The following is a 14857-nucleotide window of genomic DNA, read 5'->3' as shown; positions in this document are numbered from 1 at the left end:
TGCAGACCTCTTTTGCCCCAAGTGACTGGTCGGCGGCCTTCTCCCTTTGTCATAAGCTCTCTATCTCCTGCAGAGCCCAGGAGACCAACTATAAGCTTATGTCACACTGGTATAGGGTACCAGTGATTCTGCATAGGATGTTTCCCTCGACTTCTGACCTCTGCTGGAGATGTGGCTCTGACCATGGGACAATGACGCACATATGGTGGTCCTGCCCTTCACTCACCCAGTTCTGGGAAACAGTAGTTTCCCGGATAGAACACATCTCTGGGGTGAAATACCCCAATGACCCTAAGGTCTTACTCTTGACCGTCCTACCGATGTCCAGAAAAACACCTTCGAAAAGATTAGCCCACTTCTTCCTCATGGCGGCTCGCACCGTAATACCGAGGAAGTGGAAAACGACCACACCACCCACCCTGACAGATTGGTATAGAGAAATCTTATTTCTCTGCCGCATGGAAGAACTGATGGCAGATTCCTCGGGTCGCACCAAGAAATTTGTGACTATTTGGAGTCCCTGGTTGGCATTTCACGAAACCCCCCTATATAGGCAAGTATAATCATGCCATATTGTCCTGCACACTCAAGCCCTTATCCCTTATGTATATGGACAACTTGTGGTTGGTCGGAGGGGGCCGTGGAGGCTGGTGGGGGCGGAAAGAGGCCTCTAGAGAACAGGTCGGTGTTATACCCCTTCCACCCCCTTTTTGCCCTTCATTTCTTTCCACATCTCCCTACCTTATACCCTTTTCTCTTCTGTCGCCCTACACAAGGGCTCTCTGACTCCCTACTGACTATCTTATTACATACCTTATTTTATATGTTTTTGTTAATGACTGTCAATCCGCTCGCGCTCAAATGAGCTCTTGGGAAACTACTTGACAGCAGACTGGGCATTTTTGTTGTCTGCCTGGACATATGTGTCTATGGGTCGCCCCTTTTCTCTGATGTCTCTTTCCTGATGAACAAGCGCGACTCTATGTCTTGGTATCATTATTTTATGACCTCTTGTTTATACTATGGAAATGTCATATGTCCTTTTGTTACTGATTTCGACAGTTTAATAAAATACTTGGTTGAATAATAAAAAAAATAAAAACTGGAAAAAAAAACAAAAAAACATGATCCAGTGTAAAAAAAATAAAATACACATACAGTGATCCCTCAACTTACAATGGCCTCAACATACAATAGTTTCAGCATACAAGGGTCTTTTCAGGACCATTGTAACTTGAAACCAGACTCAACATACAATGTACAGACAGTCCAGATCTGTGAAATGTGTCAATGCTGGAATAACTGACCAATCAGAATGGACATTTTACTGGTAAAACCCCTGTATTACAGAAGTGTATGCACTCACTGGCTGTCTGGTAGCGCCCCCTACAGTACAGGAAGGTACTACATATTCTGTACTACTTTTTACCTGTACCAGTCAAAGCTGTCTATAATAGCTGAACTATCATAAGCAAATATGGCATTCAGGAGTATGAAAAAGCTAGGTGAGAAAATGTCATCTAACTTTTCTGGGCTCCTGAATGGCATATTTGCTTATCATAGTTGAGCTATTATAGACAGCTATGACTATATGTTATAGGCAAATCTGTCTATAATAGCTGAGCTATTATAAGCAGATATGCCATTCACAAACCCAGAAAAGCTAGGTGACAATGTTTCACCTAGCTTTTTCATACTCCTGAGCGGCATATCTTCTTATAATAGCTCAGCTACTGTAAGCAGACCTGCCATTCAGGAGCATAGAAAAGCTAGGTGAGACATTGTCACCTAGCTTTTCTGTGCACCTGAATGGCAAGTCAGTTCATGAATGGTGGACTAATGATACCTTTGGGGGAACTCCTGGGGCAGAGGCAGAGAGTAATGTGCGCCGGCGGCAGGACCTCAGGCAGGTGGCAGCTACACCACACACAGTAATTTTTTTAACTTGGTGGCGCTGGCCGAACGGGGGGGAGCTGTCTCATACGCTGATGCCATGTGCGGCCCGCAGGTCAGCAGGTTACGCAGCCACATCACCTGGGCTGCCATCAGAAATTTTGGGTATGGGTATATATCCTATCTGGTATATCTGGTGGTGCATGCGAATTGTGCTCTGTTCAGATTAGATATCAGCCTAGACGCGTTTCAGGGTGCTAAAAACGACCCCTTCCTCAGTAGGCGAATGTAGGAAATAATGAATGTGCAGCCTTTTTATGGTGGGTGCACATATGTTCTTGATTAATGGGACAAAAAGAACCTGTGCAATGGACTTGGCAGCAAAAACCTGGTAAGTGGACCAACTTGAAACAATGAATTTGAATCTACTATTAAATGAATAGTTATCATCCCTTAATCTTTCTATATCTCTTAGATGTTCAGTATAAAACAGATTCGAAAATATAAACCCATATACATTTATCAGTGTTATACCAGAATTGTCAAATCTGGCTATTTTTTGGTTTCACATGTTAAAACCTTCACACAAAAGTGAACTGATGTGTTAAGAAAACAGGTGGCACTCCGACATAGGTAACGCATGGAGACATCTGAGGTGTGAATTGAAGTCAAGAAGACATGTTTGTGAAAAATGTGCTGCCAAGTCCATTGCACAGGTTCTTTTTGTCCCATTAATCAAGAACATATGTGCACCCGCCATATAAAGGCTGCACATTCATTATTTCCTACATTCGCCTACTGAGGAAGGGGTCGTTTTTAGCACCCTGAAACGCGTCTAGGCTGATATCTAATCTGAACAGAGCACAATTCGCACGCACCACCTAGACTGAAGCCGGACCAGAACTTTGTGCACCACTTGCTGCATTCATCAAACATCCTCTCCTACTGAGCGCATTACCAACCTGCTGCCTGCACTACCAGAACCCAGCCACGATCTCTACAGCGAGGGTCCGACATACATCCAGGTATTTGCCGATACCACGGACCGCTCCCGAGAGAGTCTCCTGCCGGAGCCCATATCCATCCAGGCTCTCACGCCAGGATTCCTGCAGCCAACACCAGAATTCCAACTATCGGCCCGTCGCAGTACGGGACCAGCAGCCAGGGTGAGGCTGAACTTTGCATTTGTCTAACAACTGTGGGCAGCTTTTTATACACCTGTACATCAGTCCATCAAGTGACTTTGCCTTTTTCATTACAAGTGCCGGACTATCAGCCCTTTTTTATTCATCATAGGTGCCGGACTAATAGTCGACTCCGGATCATTATATATCGTTGAAAAATTGCATTTATTTTTTACATCTATAGATTATTCTATATTAGGTGGTTGCTATATATATATATTCATATTTTCTAAATCTGTCATTAGGGCCCAATGACAGTTTAAGATAACATTGACATTGCTCTGATATTTTTAACCATTTAGGTTTTTTATACAATACTGTTTCAATAAAATCTGCATTTTTTCCAAAACTTTATGTCTCAAACAATTATTCACTGTGTACCCCAGGGTAGTATTCTTGAGGTCTGGTTAATGTTTGTCTTAATTTACAAATCTGTTTAACTTTCCGGAGCCAGTTGTTATATAAAAAAAAGAAAGTTTTTGCCTGGAATACCCCTTTAACTTGTTCTTGTTGCTTACTAATTTTCCTATAATTTGATGATCTTTGATGAAATCTATAATTGTCACCTTTTTTTTTTTTATCCTGACACGAGGGAATATATGTTTATCGGCCATGTTGTTCCAGGCGCCATGAGCTTCAGATGAACAAATGACGTCCAACAAGTCCTTTCCATGAACCGAAACCTTTGCAGAGGAAAAGTCGGCCAGTTGCCCATAGCAACCAGATTGTTACATTTTTAACAAGGCCTCTGCAAATTAAAAGAAGCCATCTGATTGGTTGCTATGGGCAACTGGTGAACGTTTCCTCTGCGCAGGTTTTAATAACTCTCCCCCTATAAGAGGAAGATCACACAATATAATTCCCCCACCAGTCACAGGTCACAGCTTTAACCCTAAAATAGATTTGTCATTATGTCCCTGTATAAGTCATTGGTCGCGTATTCTTCCTATAGAAGATCCAGCTTCTTTATAATAAACAGAACGTTCTGACTATAACCGCGATGTGTTGTCTCTTTGTTCTCCAGGCCACTCGTCTTCTTACAGCAGTGGTCAAAAAGTGTGGCCCTCCAGATGTTTCAAACCTTCAACCATCAGCCAATCACCTGATCTATATCCCATTGAAAATCTATAGGAAAGATCTGAAGATCATGATTCATAGAAGAGGCCCGCGGAACCTTCAGGATTTCAATACTATTATGTTTTTTGTGTCACAGTTTAGACCAGTGTTTCCCAACCAGGGTGCCTCTAGCTACTGCAAAACTACAACTCCCAGCATGCCCAGAGTTGAAGTTTTGCCACATCTGGAGGACCACGCTTTGAGACCACTGTCTTGGATGAGTATTGGGTGGAAAATTCCCATCTATATATATATATATATATATATATATATATATATATATATATATATACATATACATATATATAAAAAAGGAAGATCAGGGCAGCACTCCAATAACGTGAAAAAAGGTGAATTTTATTCCATCAAAACAATGTGCAAAACAGCAGCGACGTTTCGATCCTCTCCAGGATCTTTTTCAAGCTTGAAAAAGATCCTGGAGAGGATCGAAATGTCGCTGCTGTTTTGCACATTGTTTTGATGGAATAAAATTCACCTTTTTTCACGTTATTGGAGTGCTGCCCTGATCTTCCTTTTTTATATTTGGATGGATCGTTGGACATGATCCTTTTACAGGTTGCCTGCACCTTTTCTTTTACATCTTTTGGATTTTAGAGTGCTGTTGCTTTTCTGCTTTATATATATATATATATATATATATATATATATAACTCAATGGGGTTTTTGTCTCAAGTCCCATGCAAGTATATCCTCTCCGCTCTACATCTCCTGGTGAGTGAGTCAGTCCGGCTTACAAACCACACCCATCCCGCATGCCCCACCACATCTCACAAAGCCACACCCACAATGTAAGCCACACCTCTTATTTTCTACCCTTTTGTGCATCGGCCCAGCTTGCAAGTCACGTTCATTCTCACAAAGCCACGCCCCCAATCTCTTCATCACAACTCAGCCCCACCTGAGGACAGGATATGGGGATGGGATATGGGGACGAGATATGAGTTTGTGATTTGAGGAGAGTATATGGAGACGGGATATGAGGACGAGATATGAGTTTGTGATTTGAGGAGAGTATATGGAGACGGGATATGAGGACAAGAGCTTCCTCCTATTTTGCTTTTCTTCCCCCACAAGGATTAAGTAGGGAAAACCGGACAACGCCGTATACTCAGCTACTATGTCATAAATGTCGGAGGCTTCATACCCTCAGAGATCTGGGAACCAACCATAGAGCCACCTGGTTAATTCTTCTCCGCATTTCGGCCAAATACAACTTGTTCTTCCCTCTATAACCTAAGGAAGGACCCTGTGTAGAGTAGGAGACCCCACTAATCTAACACCTATAGGATCAGAATGTCCTAGAAGCCAGAAGATAGAAGTGATTTTGTGTCTCTAATCTGGTCATGTCCTGGAATTCTTCATCACTGGAATAAGTCCCTTCTCTCTGAGGTGTTTGGGTCTCCAGTAGCAGCTCCCCATGGATTATGCCTGTTGGGTCTTCTCCATGAGGAGCAGTGAATATCACAACCATATATCACACTCTTTTCCTACCATGTAAACTATAGTGATGACATCGCTGGATCGGTGACTACGTTCTAAAAGAAAACTTTTATTAACAATTGGGAACAAGTTTGGAGATGCAGTATATGATATATGTATAAATGTCAGATATCCTATGTACATGGTGAATATATAGATGTGTTATCTGCATCATTTATTGCTCTGAATTGGCTTCTCTCCTGTGTGAATTCTTAGATGTCTAATAAGTGTTGATTTCTGAGTAAAACATTTCCTAAATTATGAGCATGAATATGGCTTCTCCCCTGTGTGAGTTCTTTGATGCTGAACAAGACTTGATTTCTGAGTAAAACATTTCCCACATTCTGAACATGAAAATGGCTTCTCTCCTGTGTGAGTTCTTTGATGCCGAACAAAATTTGATTGCTGAGTAAAACATTTCCCACACTCTGCACATGAAAAGCGATTCTCCCATGTGTGAGTTCTTTGATGTTTAACAAGATTTGATTTGCCAATAAAACATTTCCCACATTCTGAACAAGAAAATGGCTTCTCTCCTGTGTGAGTTCTTTGGTGTTTAACAAGAGATGATTGGTAACTAAAACATTTCCCACATTCTGAACATGAAAATGGCTTCTTCCCTGTGTGAGTTCTTTGATGCTGAACAAGATTTGATTGCTGAGTAAAACATTTCCCACATTCTGAACATGAAAATGGCTTTTCCCCTGTGTGAGTTATTTGGTGTTTAACAACATATGATTGGCTACTAAAACATTTCTCACACTCTGGACATGAAAATGGCTTCTCCCCTGTGTGAGTTCTTTGGTGTTTAACAAGAGATGATTGGTTACTAAAACATTTCTCACACTCTGGACATGAAAATGGCTTCTCCCCTGTGTGAGTTCTTTGGTGTTTAACAAGAGATGATTGGTTACTAAAACATTTCTCACACTCTGGACATGAAAATGGCTTCTCCCCTGTGTGAGTTCTTTGATGCTGAACAAGATGTATTTTCTGAGTAAAAGATTTCTCACATTCTACACATGAAAATGGCTTCTCTCCTGTGTGAATTCGTTCATGAAGAACAAGACTTGATTGCTCAGTAAAACATTTCCCACATTCTGAACATGAAAATGGCTTCTCTCCTGTGTGAGTTCTTTGGTGTTTAACAACATATGATTGGTTACTAAAATATTTCCCACACTCTGAACATGAAAATGGCTTCTCCCCTGTGTGAGTTCTTTGATGCTGAACAAGATTTGATTTCCTAGGAAAATATTTTCCACATTCAGAACATGAAAATGTTTTTTCCCCTGTGTGAGTTCTTAGATGTTTAACAAGATTTGTTTCCTGAGTAAAACATTTCTCACATTCTACACATGAAAATGGCTTCTCCCCTGAGTGAGTTTGTTCGTGTTGAACAAAACTTGATTGGTCAGAAAAACATTTTCCACATTCTGAACATGAAAATGGCTTTTCCCCTGTGTGAATTCTTTGATGTTTAACAAGATGTGGTTTCTGAGTAAAACTTTTCCCACATTCTGAACATGAAAATGGCTTCTCCCCTGTGTGAGTTCTTTGATGTTTAACAAAATTTGATTGCTGAGTAAAACATTTTCCACACTCTGCACATGAAAAGGGCTTCTCCCCTGTGTGAGTTCTTTGATGCCGAACAAAATTTGAATGCTGAATAAAACATTTCCCACACTCTGCACACGAAAAGAGCTTCTCCCCTGTGTGAGTTCTTTGATGTTTAACAAGATTTGATTTGCCAATAAAACATTTCCCACATTCTGAACATGAAAATGGCTTCTCTCCTGTGTGAGTTCTTTGATGTGTAACAAGATCTGGTATCTGAAAAAAACATTTCCTACATTCTGAACATGAAAATGGCTTCTCCCCTGTGTGAGATCTTTGATGTCGAACAAGATGTGGTTTCTGAAAAAAACATTTCCCACATTCTGAACATGAAAATGGCTTCTCTCCTGTGTGAGTTCTTTGATGTCGAACAAAATGTGATTTTTTAAGATAACATTTCCCACATTCTGAGCATGAATATGGTTTCTCTCCTGTGTGATCTCGTTGATGTCCATCATTCCTTCTGTGACCTTTATTTTGCTGAACATCCTGTGATGAGTGAGAAGACAAGACCTGTATATAAGGATGAGATGACAGATCTTGGCTGTGAAGGGCTGAGGGTGTATCTGGGATAATGGAATGTTCTTCATATGTATCTTGTGTGATATCATCATCTGCTTTATAATCTGAAGATATAAGATTCTCCTCTGATCTCCTGCTACAAGAATCTGCAGAGAATAAAACAGATTTTATTATCAGTATTAACCCCTTAACAACTCAGGATATGTAATCTTTGGAATTTTCTTTTTTTCTTGCTTCCTAGGAGCCATAACTCTTACTTTTCCATCCACAGAGCCGACTGAGAGCTTGTTTTTTGCTGGACCGATCTTACTTTGTAATGACACCTACATTCACTGTGTGGTAATATTATTCGTCAGCTCAATACCATCACAACGATATCTAATTTGCATAGTTTATTACACTTTAGTTCTTTTTAACAACAATTACAACAAAATTAAAGGGGTGGAAAAAATTTTTTTTTCAGCAACTGGTGCCAGAAAGTTAAACAGATTTGTAAATCACTTCTATTAAAAAAATCTTCCAGTACTTAGTAGCTGCTGAATACTACAGAGAAAATTATTTTTCTTTTTGGAACACAGATCTCTCTGCTGACATCATGAGCACAGTGCTCTCTGCTGACACTCTTTTTTATTATAAAAGTACAAAACACAAAACAAGTTCATTTCACTGTAACAAAATTAACAAAACTTAACATAAAAACAAACTATCCGTCTCAAAATAACAACTTAAACCTTCCTAACCGGCCAGCCCAGATAAACCAAAAATAAATGAATAAATAAATCATTACCTACTATAGTCCAACACACACACACACACACACACACATACCTAATGAACATAAATAAAGCTTTCCTCGCTTGGATCAAAAACTAAAAATATCCAAACTAGGAAACATAACCACACTCCCCCCCCCCCCCTAAAAACAAAAATATGGCTAGCTGCCTTAACAAAAAATAATATAATACTATAATAACTGAAAACTGGTCCGACTGCCTTTCTCTCAAAATAATTATGACATTATATAAATAATAATAATAAAAAAAATAAAAATAAAAATAAATAAATAAAAAAAAAAAAATTGAAATAAAAATACAAAAAAAATTCCCACTATACATAAAACCATACAGAATATACATACCAAAAAAATAAAAAAAAAAAATAAATAGTACCTAGGGCACATCAAAAGAAAAACCTCTCCATAGGAGAGAAGCCCTACTGGTACCAAGACTGCCATACTCCAAAGACCTGATCTTCCCGAGGTCACCAGTGATATTCCTACAGACCTCCACCTCGGAGAGGACTTTCTGTTGGGTCGATACTAAGCACCGTGCATTCCACGTGTAGTACCTAACCACTAAACTAACTAAGAATAAAGTGCCCCGGTCTCGGCCACCCAGGGACCTGAATGCCCCATAAGCCCACTCCGGATAGGTAAGGCCGGCAAGTTGACTCCAGTTGATGGAAGCGCCCACCCGGTTGTAAACCCTTATATTAAAGGGACAATGAAGCAGGAAGTGGTCCATGCTTTCCAGCGTGTCCCCGCACTCTTCTCGGGGACATCCCCGGTCATCAGAGTTCCTACACTTCAGGTTGTCCCTTACATATAGCTTCCCCTGAAAGCAGCGCCAGGCCAAGTCCCAAAACTTCTGGGGGATCCTTTTCATGTTCAAAAGAGACAACCCCACCCTCAGATCCCGACCTGGGCAGTCCCTGAGCGCCAGAGGCTTCTGGAAGTGGGTCAACAGAACCCGTTTGTCAAGGAACTGCCTTGACTGGGTCCTGATCTCCCACACTCCCAGACCCCACCGGCATATCGCCTTCAAAGTCGGGGTAGCGTAAGCCGGAAGATATCCATGGGGTGTACGGAGGTCCTTCACTCGCCCTCCTCTCTCCCATTCCTGGAAGAAAGGCCGAAACCATTCCCTACAGGAGAGTACCCACGGAGAAGCCCTCTCTGACCAGAGGTTTGCGATGTTAGCTTTCAAGAAGGTGTTCGTAAAGAACACCACAGGGTTTACCATAGATAAACCCCCTAGTCTCCTCGTGCGGTACGTAACCTCCCTCTTGACTAGGTTCATCCTGTTCCCCCATAACAGTTGGAAAAACAGGCTGTAGATCCTAGTGTAGTAAGCCTCTGGCAAGATACATACACTGCCCAGATAGATAAACAAGGGGAGCAGGTATGATTTGATCAGGTGTACCCTTTCCCTGAGGGTCATAGACCAACCCTTCCACTGGTCCACCTTCTGAGCGGCATCCTGGAGCTTACCATCCCAGTTTTTGGTGGGATAATCATCTTGGCCGAATGTGATGCCTAAGACTTTTGCTGACTCTTGGGGCCCTGGAAGGGTGTCCGGGAGATCAAACGTGGGGTCTCCCCCTCCCAGCCAGAGACTCTCACACTTATCCCGGTTGATCTTAGACCCGGATGCCTCCGAGTAGCGGTCCACCTCCGACATCACCACATCGACCTCCTCTCTTGAGGAGACGAAAATAGTGACATCGTCAGCGTACGCCACCACTCTCTGGGCGACATCCAGCTCCGCCAGACTCATCCCGACTCCCGCCAACGGCCCACAATCTACCCTCCGGACGAAGGGATCGATTGCGAACACGTATAAAAGCGGGCTAAGAGGACAACCCTGACGGACTCCGGAACCCACCACAAAAGAGCGGCCAGACCACCCGTTCACCAGCAGGAAACTCTCTGCCCCTGCATACAAGATCTTAAGCCAATTAACAAAAGTAGTTGGTAAGCCATATCTCAGGAGGACGGACCATAGGTACTCGTGGTTCACCCGATCAAATGCTTTGGCCCCTGATCCAAGGACAGCAAGTACCCCTTCCAGAGACCTGCACTACTCCGCTCCACTGCCTCCCTGACACTAAGGACAGCACTTAAGGTGCTTCGGCCTGGAAAAGAGCAGTGCTGAGCCCCAGAAAGGAGCCGGGGTGCAAACTTCACCAGCCGATTAAACAATATCTTAGCCAGAAGCTTCCTGTCCGTATTGAGAAGAGCTATGGGTCTCCAATTCTCAATACGGCTAGGATCTTTACCCTTTGACAGAAGAATCAGGGCTGACCTCCTCATTGACTTTGGCAGAGTGCCCGAGGAGAGACACTCATTGAATACCTCAGTCAAGAGGGGAGCTAAAGACTCCTTAAAGGTCCTGTACCACTCGGATGTTAAGCCATCCGGACCTGGCGACTTCTTAGGGGCAAGCCCCTCGATCGCCAGTCTCACTTCCTCTTCCCTGATTTCTTCTGCCAAAACATCAAGAGAGGGGTCTACCCCTGGCTCAGGAATGGTTTCAGTCAGGAAAACCGACATCCTGTCTCGATCTAGATCCTTCCTTCCCAAGAGGTGCGAGTAGAAGGATCTGACGACCTCCAAGATCCCTGATCTGGACCGATTCAGAGATCCTGTACTATCAATCAGTCCTGAAATGACTTTACTACTCACTGACATCTTACAGTTTCTGTAAGGGTCGGGCGAGCGGTACTTCCCGAAATCCCTCTCAAAAACCAAAGATGTGTGCCTATCGTACTGACACCTCATCAGCAAGGACTTCACTCTGGAGATATCCTCTCGGTTACCTCCAGTCGAGACGAGAAGCTCGAGTTTCCTCCTCAGACCCTGATACAGGCGGTACCTGTTCAGGGACCTGAGGCTCGAGAGCTGGCGGAAGAACCCCGCAACCCGCTTCTTGAATATCTCCCACCACTCTGACTTACTACTACATAGGCCCAGTAAAGGTACCTGGCTCTGAAGAAAATCCTCAAAGGACTGTCTTACTTCCGCTTCCTCCAGGAGGGACGAATTCAGCTTCCAATAACCTTTTCCCATCCGGGGGGTCTCTGAAACATTCAGGGAAAACAAAATCATACAGTGATCGGAGAACTCCACCTCAACCACGGACACTGCGGAAGAGACGGCTTCCTCCTTCAAATAAAACCTATCTATCCTAGACCTGCGACTACCTTGATGATAGGTGAAACCCGTGTGGCCTGAGGGGCTCCGGATGTGGGCGTCCTCTAGGCGAGCTTCTCTAGCTATGCTAATCAGTGCCACACTATCGCAAGTCAGCGGACCATTGGAGCCTCTCCTATCTTGGGACCTCGTGACATTATTGAAGTCCCCTCCAAAGATCACTTGCCGACTCGTAAAAAGAAAGGGCTTAATCCTCATAAAGAGATCTTTACGGCCCCGCTTAGTTTGCGGGGCGTAGATGTTAATGAGCCGGAGCTCTTGTCCCTTCATGAAGACATCTAAGATCAGGCACCTCCCCATTTCTAATTCAATAACCCGTCGGCATTCAACAGGAGCGGTAAAAAGGACCGCCACCCCACTATACGGCTCAGCCGCAAGAGACCAGTGGGAGGGACCGCGCCTCCACTCTCTTCTGGCTTTTACCAGAGAGGCTAGATCTGACAACCTGGTCTCCTGTAAAAGGAAAATGTCGGCTTCAACACGGCCGAGAAAATCAAAGGCTGCGAATCTAGCCGTATCTGACTTTATACTGGCACAGTTAATAGATGCCAGCGTCAATGGGGTGAGTGCCGCCATACAGGGTGATTAAATTAGACGGCCACACCCTTTACTTTCTCTTTCCCTTCTTTTTTGCCCCCTCATCCCCCGAAGAAGACGAGAGGGCAGGACCACTCTTGGATCTTTTTTTACACTCCGATTGATCCATATGATCCCCGTCTCTGTCCGGCTCCGGTCTAGCCCTGCCCTCTGAGGAAGGTGCCTCAACAGGACAGGGCCCAGTTCCCCCCAGAGGCTCCTTCTCCCTAGGCACCCCGTCCTCACCTTCCCCCTCCAAGGAGGGGGAGGAGATGGTATCGAGGACGAGGTATCGGTTTGACAGGTCAATCAGAGGGGGGGCAGTCAGGCTTCCGTTTTGGACCTGGCCCGTAGTACAAGGAACTTCAGAGGGCTCTGACCTCTTCTTTCTCCCTTTCCTTTTGCCCTTATCTTTCTTTTTGGGCCTCACCCCACTTTCCTCATCCACACTTTCATAGTGGGAGGAATCGGAAGGGTCGGCCATATTGCCTTTCTCTCTGTGAAGTCTCCTGATCTCCTCATCCAGCACGTTCTCTTCTAGGGCTTCAGCGGTTACAGGGCCAGCTTCAGGAGCAGGGGCTGAAGCTACCCCTGTCACCTGGGCACTCTCCAGCTCCCTACTCCTTCTACGATTTTCCTCTCGCCTTAGTTTGGCGGGGCCCTTTTTCCTCCTCACTAGCCCTGTTGCGCCCCCATCCCTGCCTGTACCCTCCCCAGCCGAGGCAACTTCGCAGCTCTCCTCAGCCGGAGCGGCCGCCGCACGGGCGAAGGCGCTAGGACAACGGCTAAAAGGGTGCCCGAGGACACCACACAGGTGGCACCGGATCTGCCTACAGGATGCGGCCAGATGACCCACCCCACCACACAAAGCGCAGACCTGAACAGTACAGGCTGCGCTAAAGTGGGTGGGGCTGCCACACCTGTGACAGACCTTGGGTTGCCCCTGGTAGAAGACCTGGATCCTATCGCGTCCAAGGAAGGCGGCTGACGGAATGTGGGCAACCGTACTCCCTGAACGCTTGAGTTTGACGGAAAACGTCCAGGCCCCGGACCAGATCCCGTGCTCATCCAAGTTTTTCTTGGGCATATCCGTCACATCCCCATACCGACCAAGCCAGGTCATAATGTCATAACAAGAAAGTGACTCGTTACGGGTCAAAACGGTAACTTTCTTGACAGAGTTCTGACGGGAAATCGCCTTGACGGCAAAATCCCGCCAGCCGGGCTCGTTCTTTGCCACTTCGTAGTTTGACCAGAAGAGTTCGAGACCCTCTGGCCGTACGAAACTGACATCAAACTCGGATGAACCGTAGGGGTGAATGAGGGCAAAGATGTCACTTGCCCTGAATTCCATCTGAAGGAGGAGCTCAACCACTTTAGAGCGAGGTGGGCACGCATCCTCGCCCCTCCAAATCAGACGGACCACATTCCTACGGTTACTGTCCTGCCCGGTTGTCGGGAGGGACCAGACCACCTCCCCATTCCGCTCTCGGAAAGCCCCCAAACCGTGCCTCTCTATCCAGAAAGACAGGTCGACCTCACCCCTTCCCTCTACCTGGATCGACCTGTCACCCCTGCGTAAAGCCTCCAGGAGGCGCTGTTGCAAGTGGCCTCCAGAGCCGGACAGAGATGGGGACCCCCCTGAACCCCCGGCAGTGACATTGGCATAGCTCCTAGAAGCAGTCACTACCGGGGGGGCAGCCAGACCAGACCCAGACCCAGAACCGTCAGTACAGCCACTCACACCACTACTCCCATCTTTATTCCCATTCATACCCGACTTTCCACTCTTACCACTACTAGTCCCACCATCATTCACTCCACTTACACTCCCACATGCACTCCTCTCATCCACAACACTACTACACTCAGCATTCTCACATCCTCCACTCATTACCTGCCTAACAGATTCTGGGCTGGCTGGGACTTGTAGTATAGCTGGTTTAATAATGTTCTTTGCTGTCTTAGCTGTTGCTGGGGTTGACGCCAAGGGCTCCTCCTCCATGGGCGATGTCCCTTCTGGAGTCTGGAGCTGCCCCCCCGGGCGCACCCCAGCTCCGCCCACACTCTCTGACACGCAGGGAATCCCCACCATGCCAGCTGTGCCCGTCCGCACGGGCTCTGCAGCAGACTCTGACGCCCGGACACTCCCCTCCCTCACAGAGGAGTGCCCCGCAGCGCCCACAGAACATATAGTACTCGGAGGACCGCCCCCCGAGCACCTGGACCCACCATTCTCTGCCAACGGCGCCTGGACACTCCCCCCCCTCACAGGGGAGTGCCCCGCAGCGCCGGTAATGCCCACAGCACTCGGGGAACCGCCCCCCGAGCACGCGGCGGCATAGCTTGCCTCGCCACTTCCCACCATGAGCCCATCCTGCCCCTCCCTACCGGCAGGATGGGTGGGCTTCACATTTATTGCGCCTACAGCCTTTTCAGACGCCATGCTGTACCCCCC

At 45.7% G+C, this 14857-nt stretch overlaps 1 protein-coding gene across 1 annotated transcript in view; it reads right to left on the bottom strand.

The window, feature by feature from the left end:
* Positions 1–5281: 5281 nt before the first annotated feature.
* Positions 5282–14857, bottom strand: part of LOC130298746 (zinc finger protein 84-like) — an 85203-nt gene continuing 75627 nt past the window's right edge. The window contains exon 5 of the mRNA XM_056551364.1: positions 5282–7759. Coding sequence (XP_056407339.1) covers positions 5952–7759 — 1808 coding nt within the window. The 3' untranslated portion in view covers positions 5282–5951. The remainder of the gene's footprint in view (positions 7760–14857) is intronic.

Source organism: Hyla sarda, chromosome 1, assembly GCF_029499605.1.
Source record: "Hyla sarda isolate aHylSar1 chromosome 1, aHylSar1.hap1, whole genome shotgun sequence".
Taxonomy (NCBI): Eukaryota; Metazoa; Chordata; class Amphibia; order Anura; family Hylidae; genus Hyla; species Hyla sarda.
This window is presented reverse-complemented; position numbering and strand designations above follow the sequence as displayed.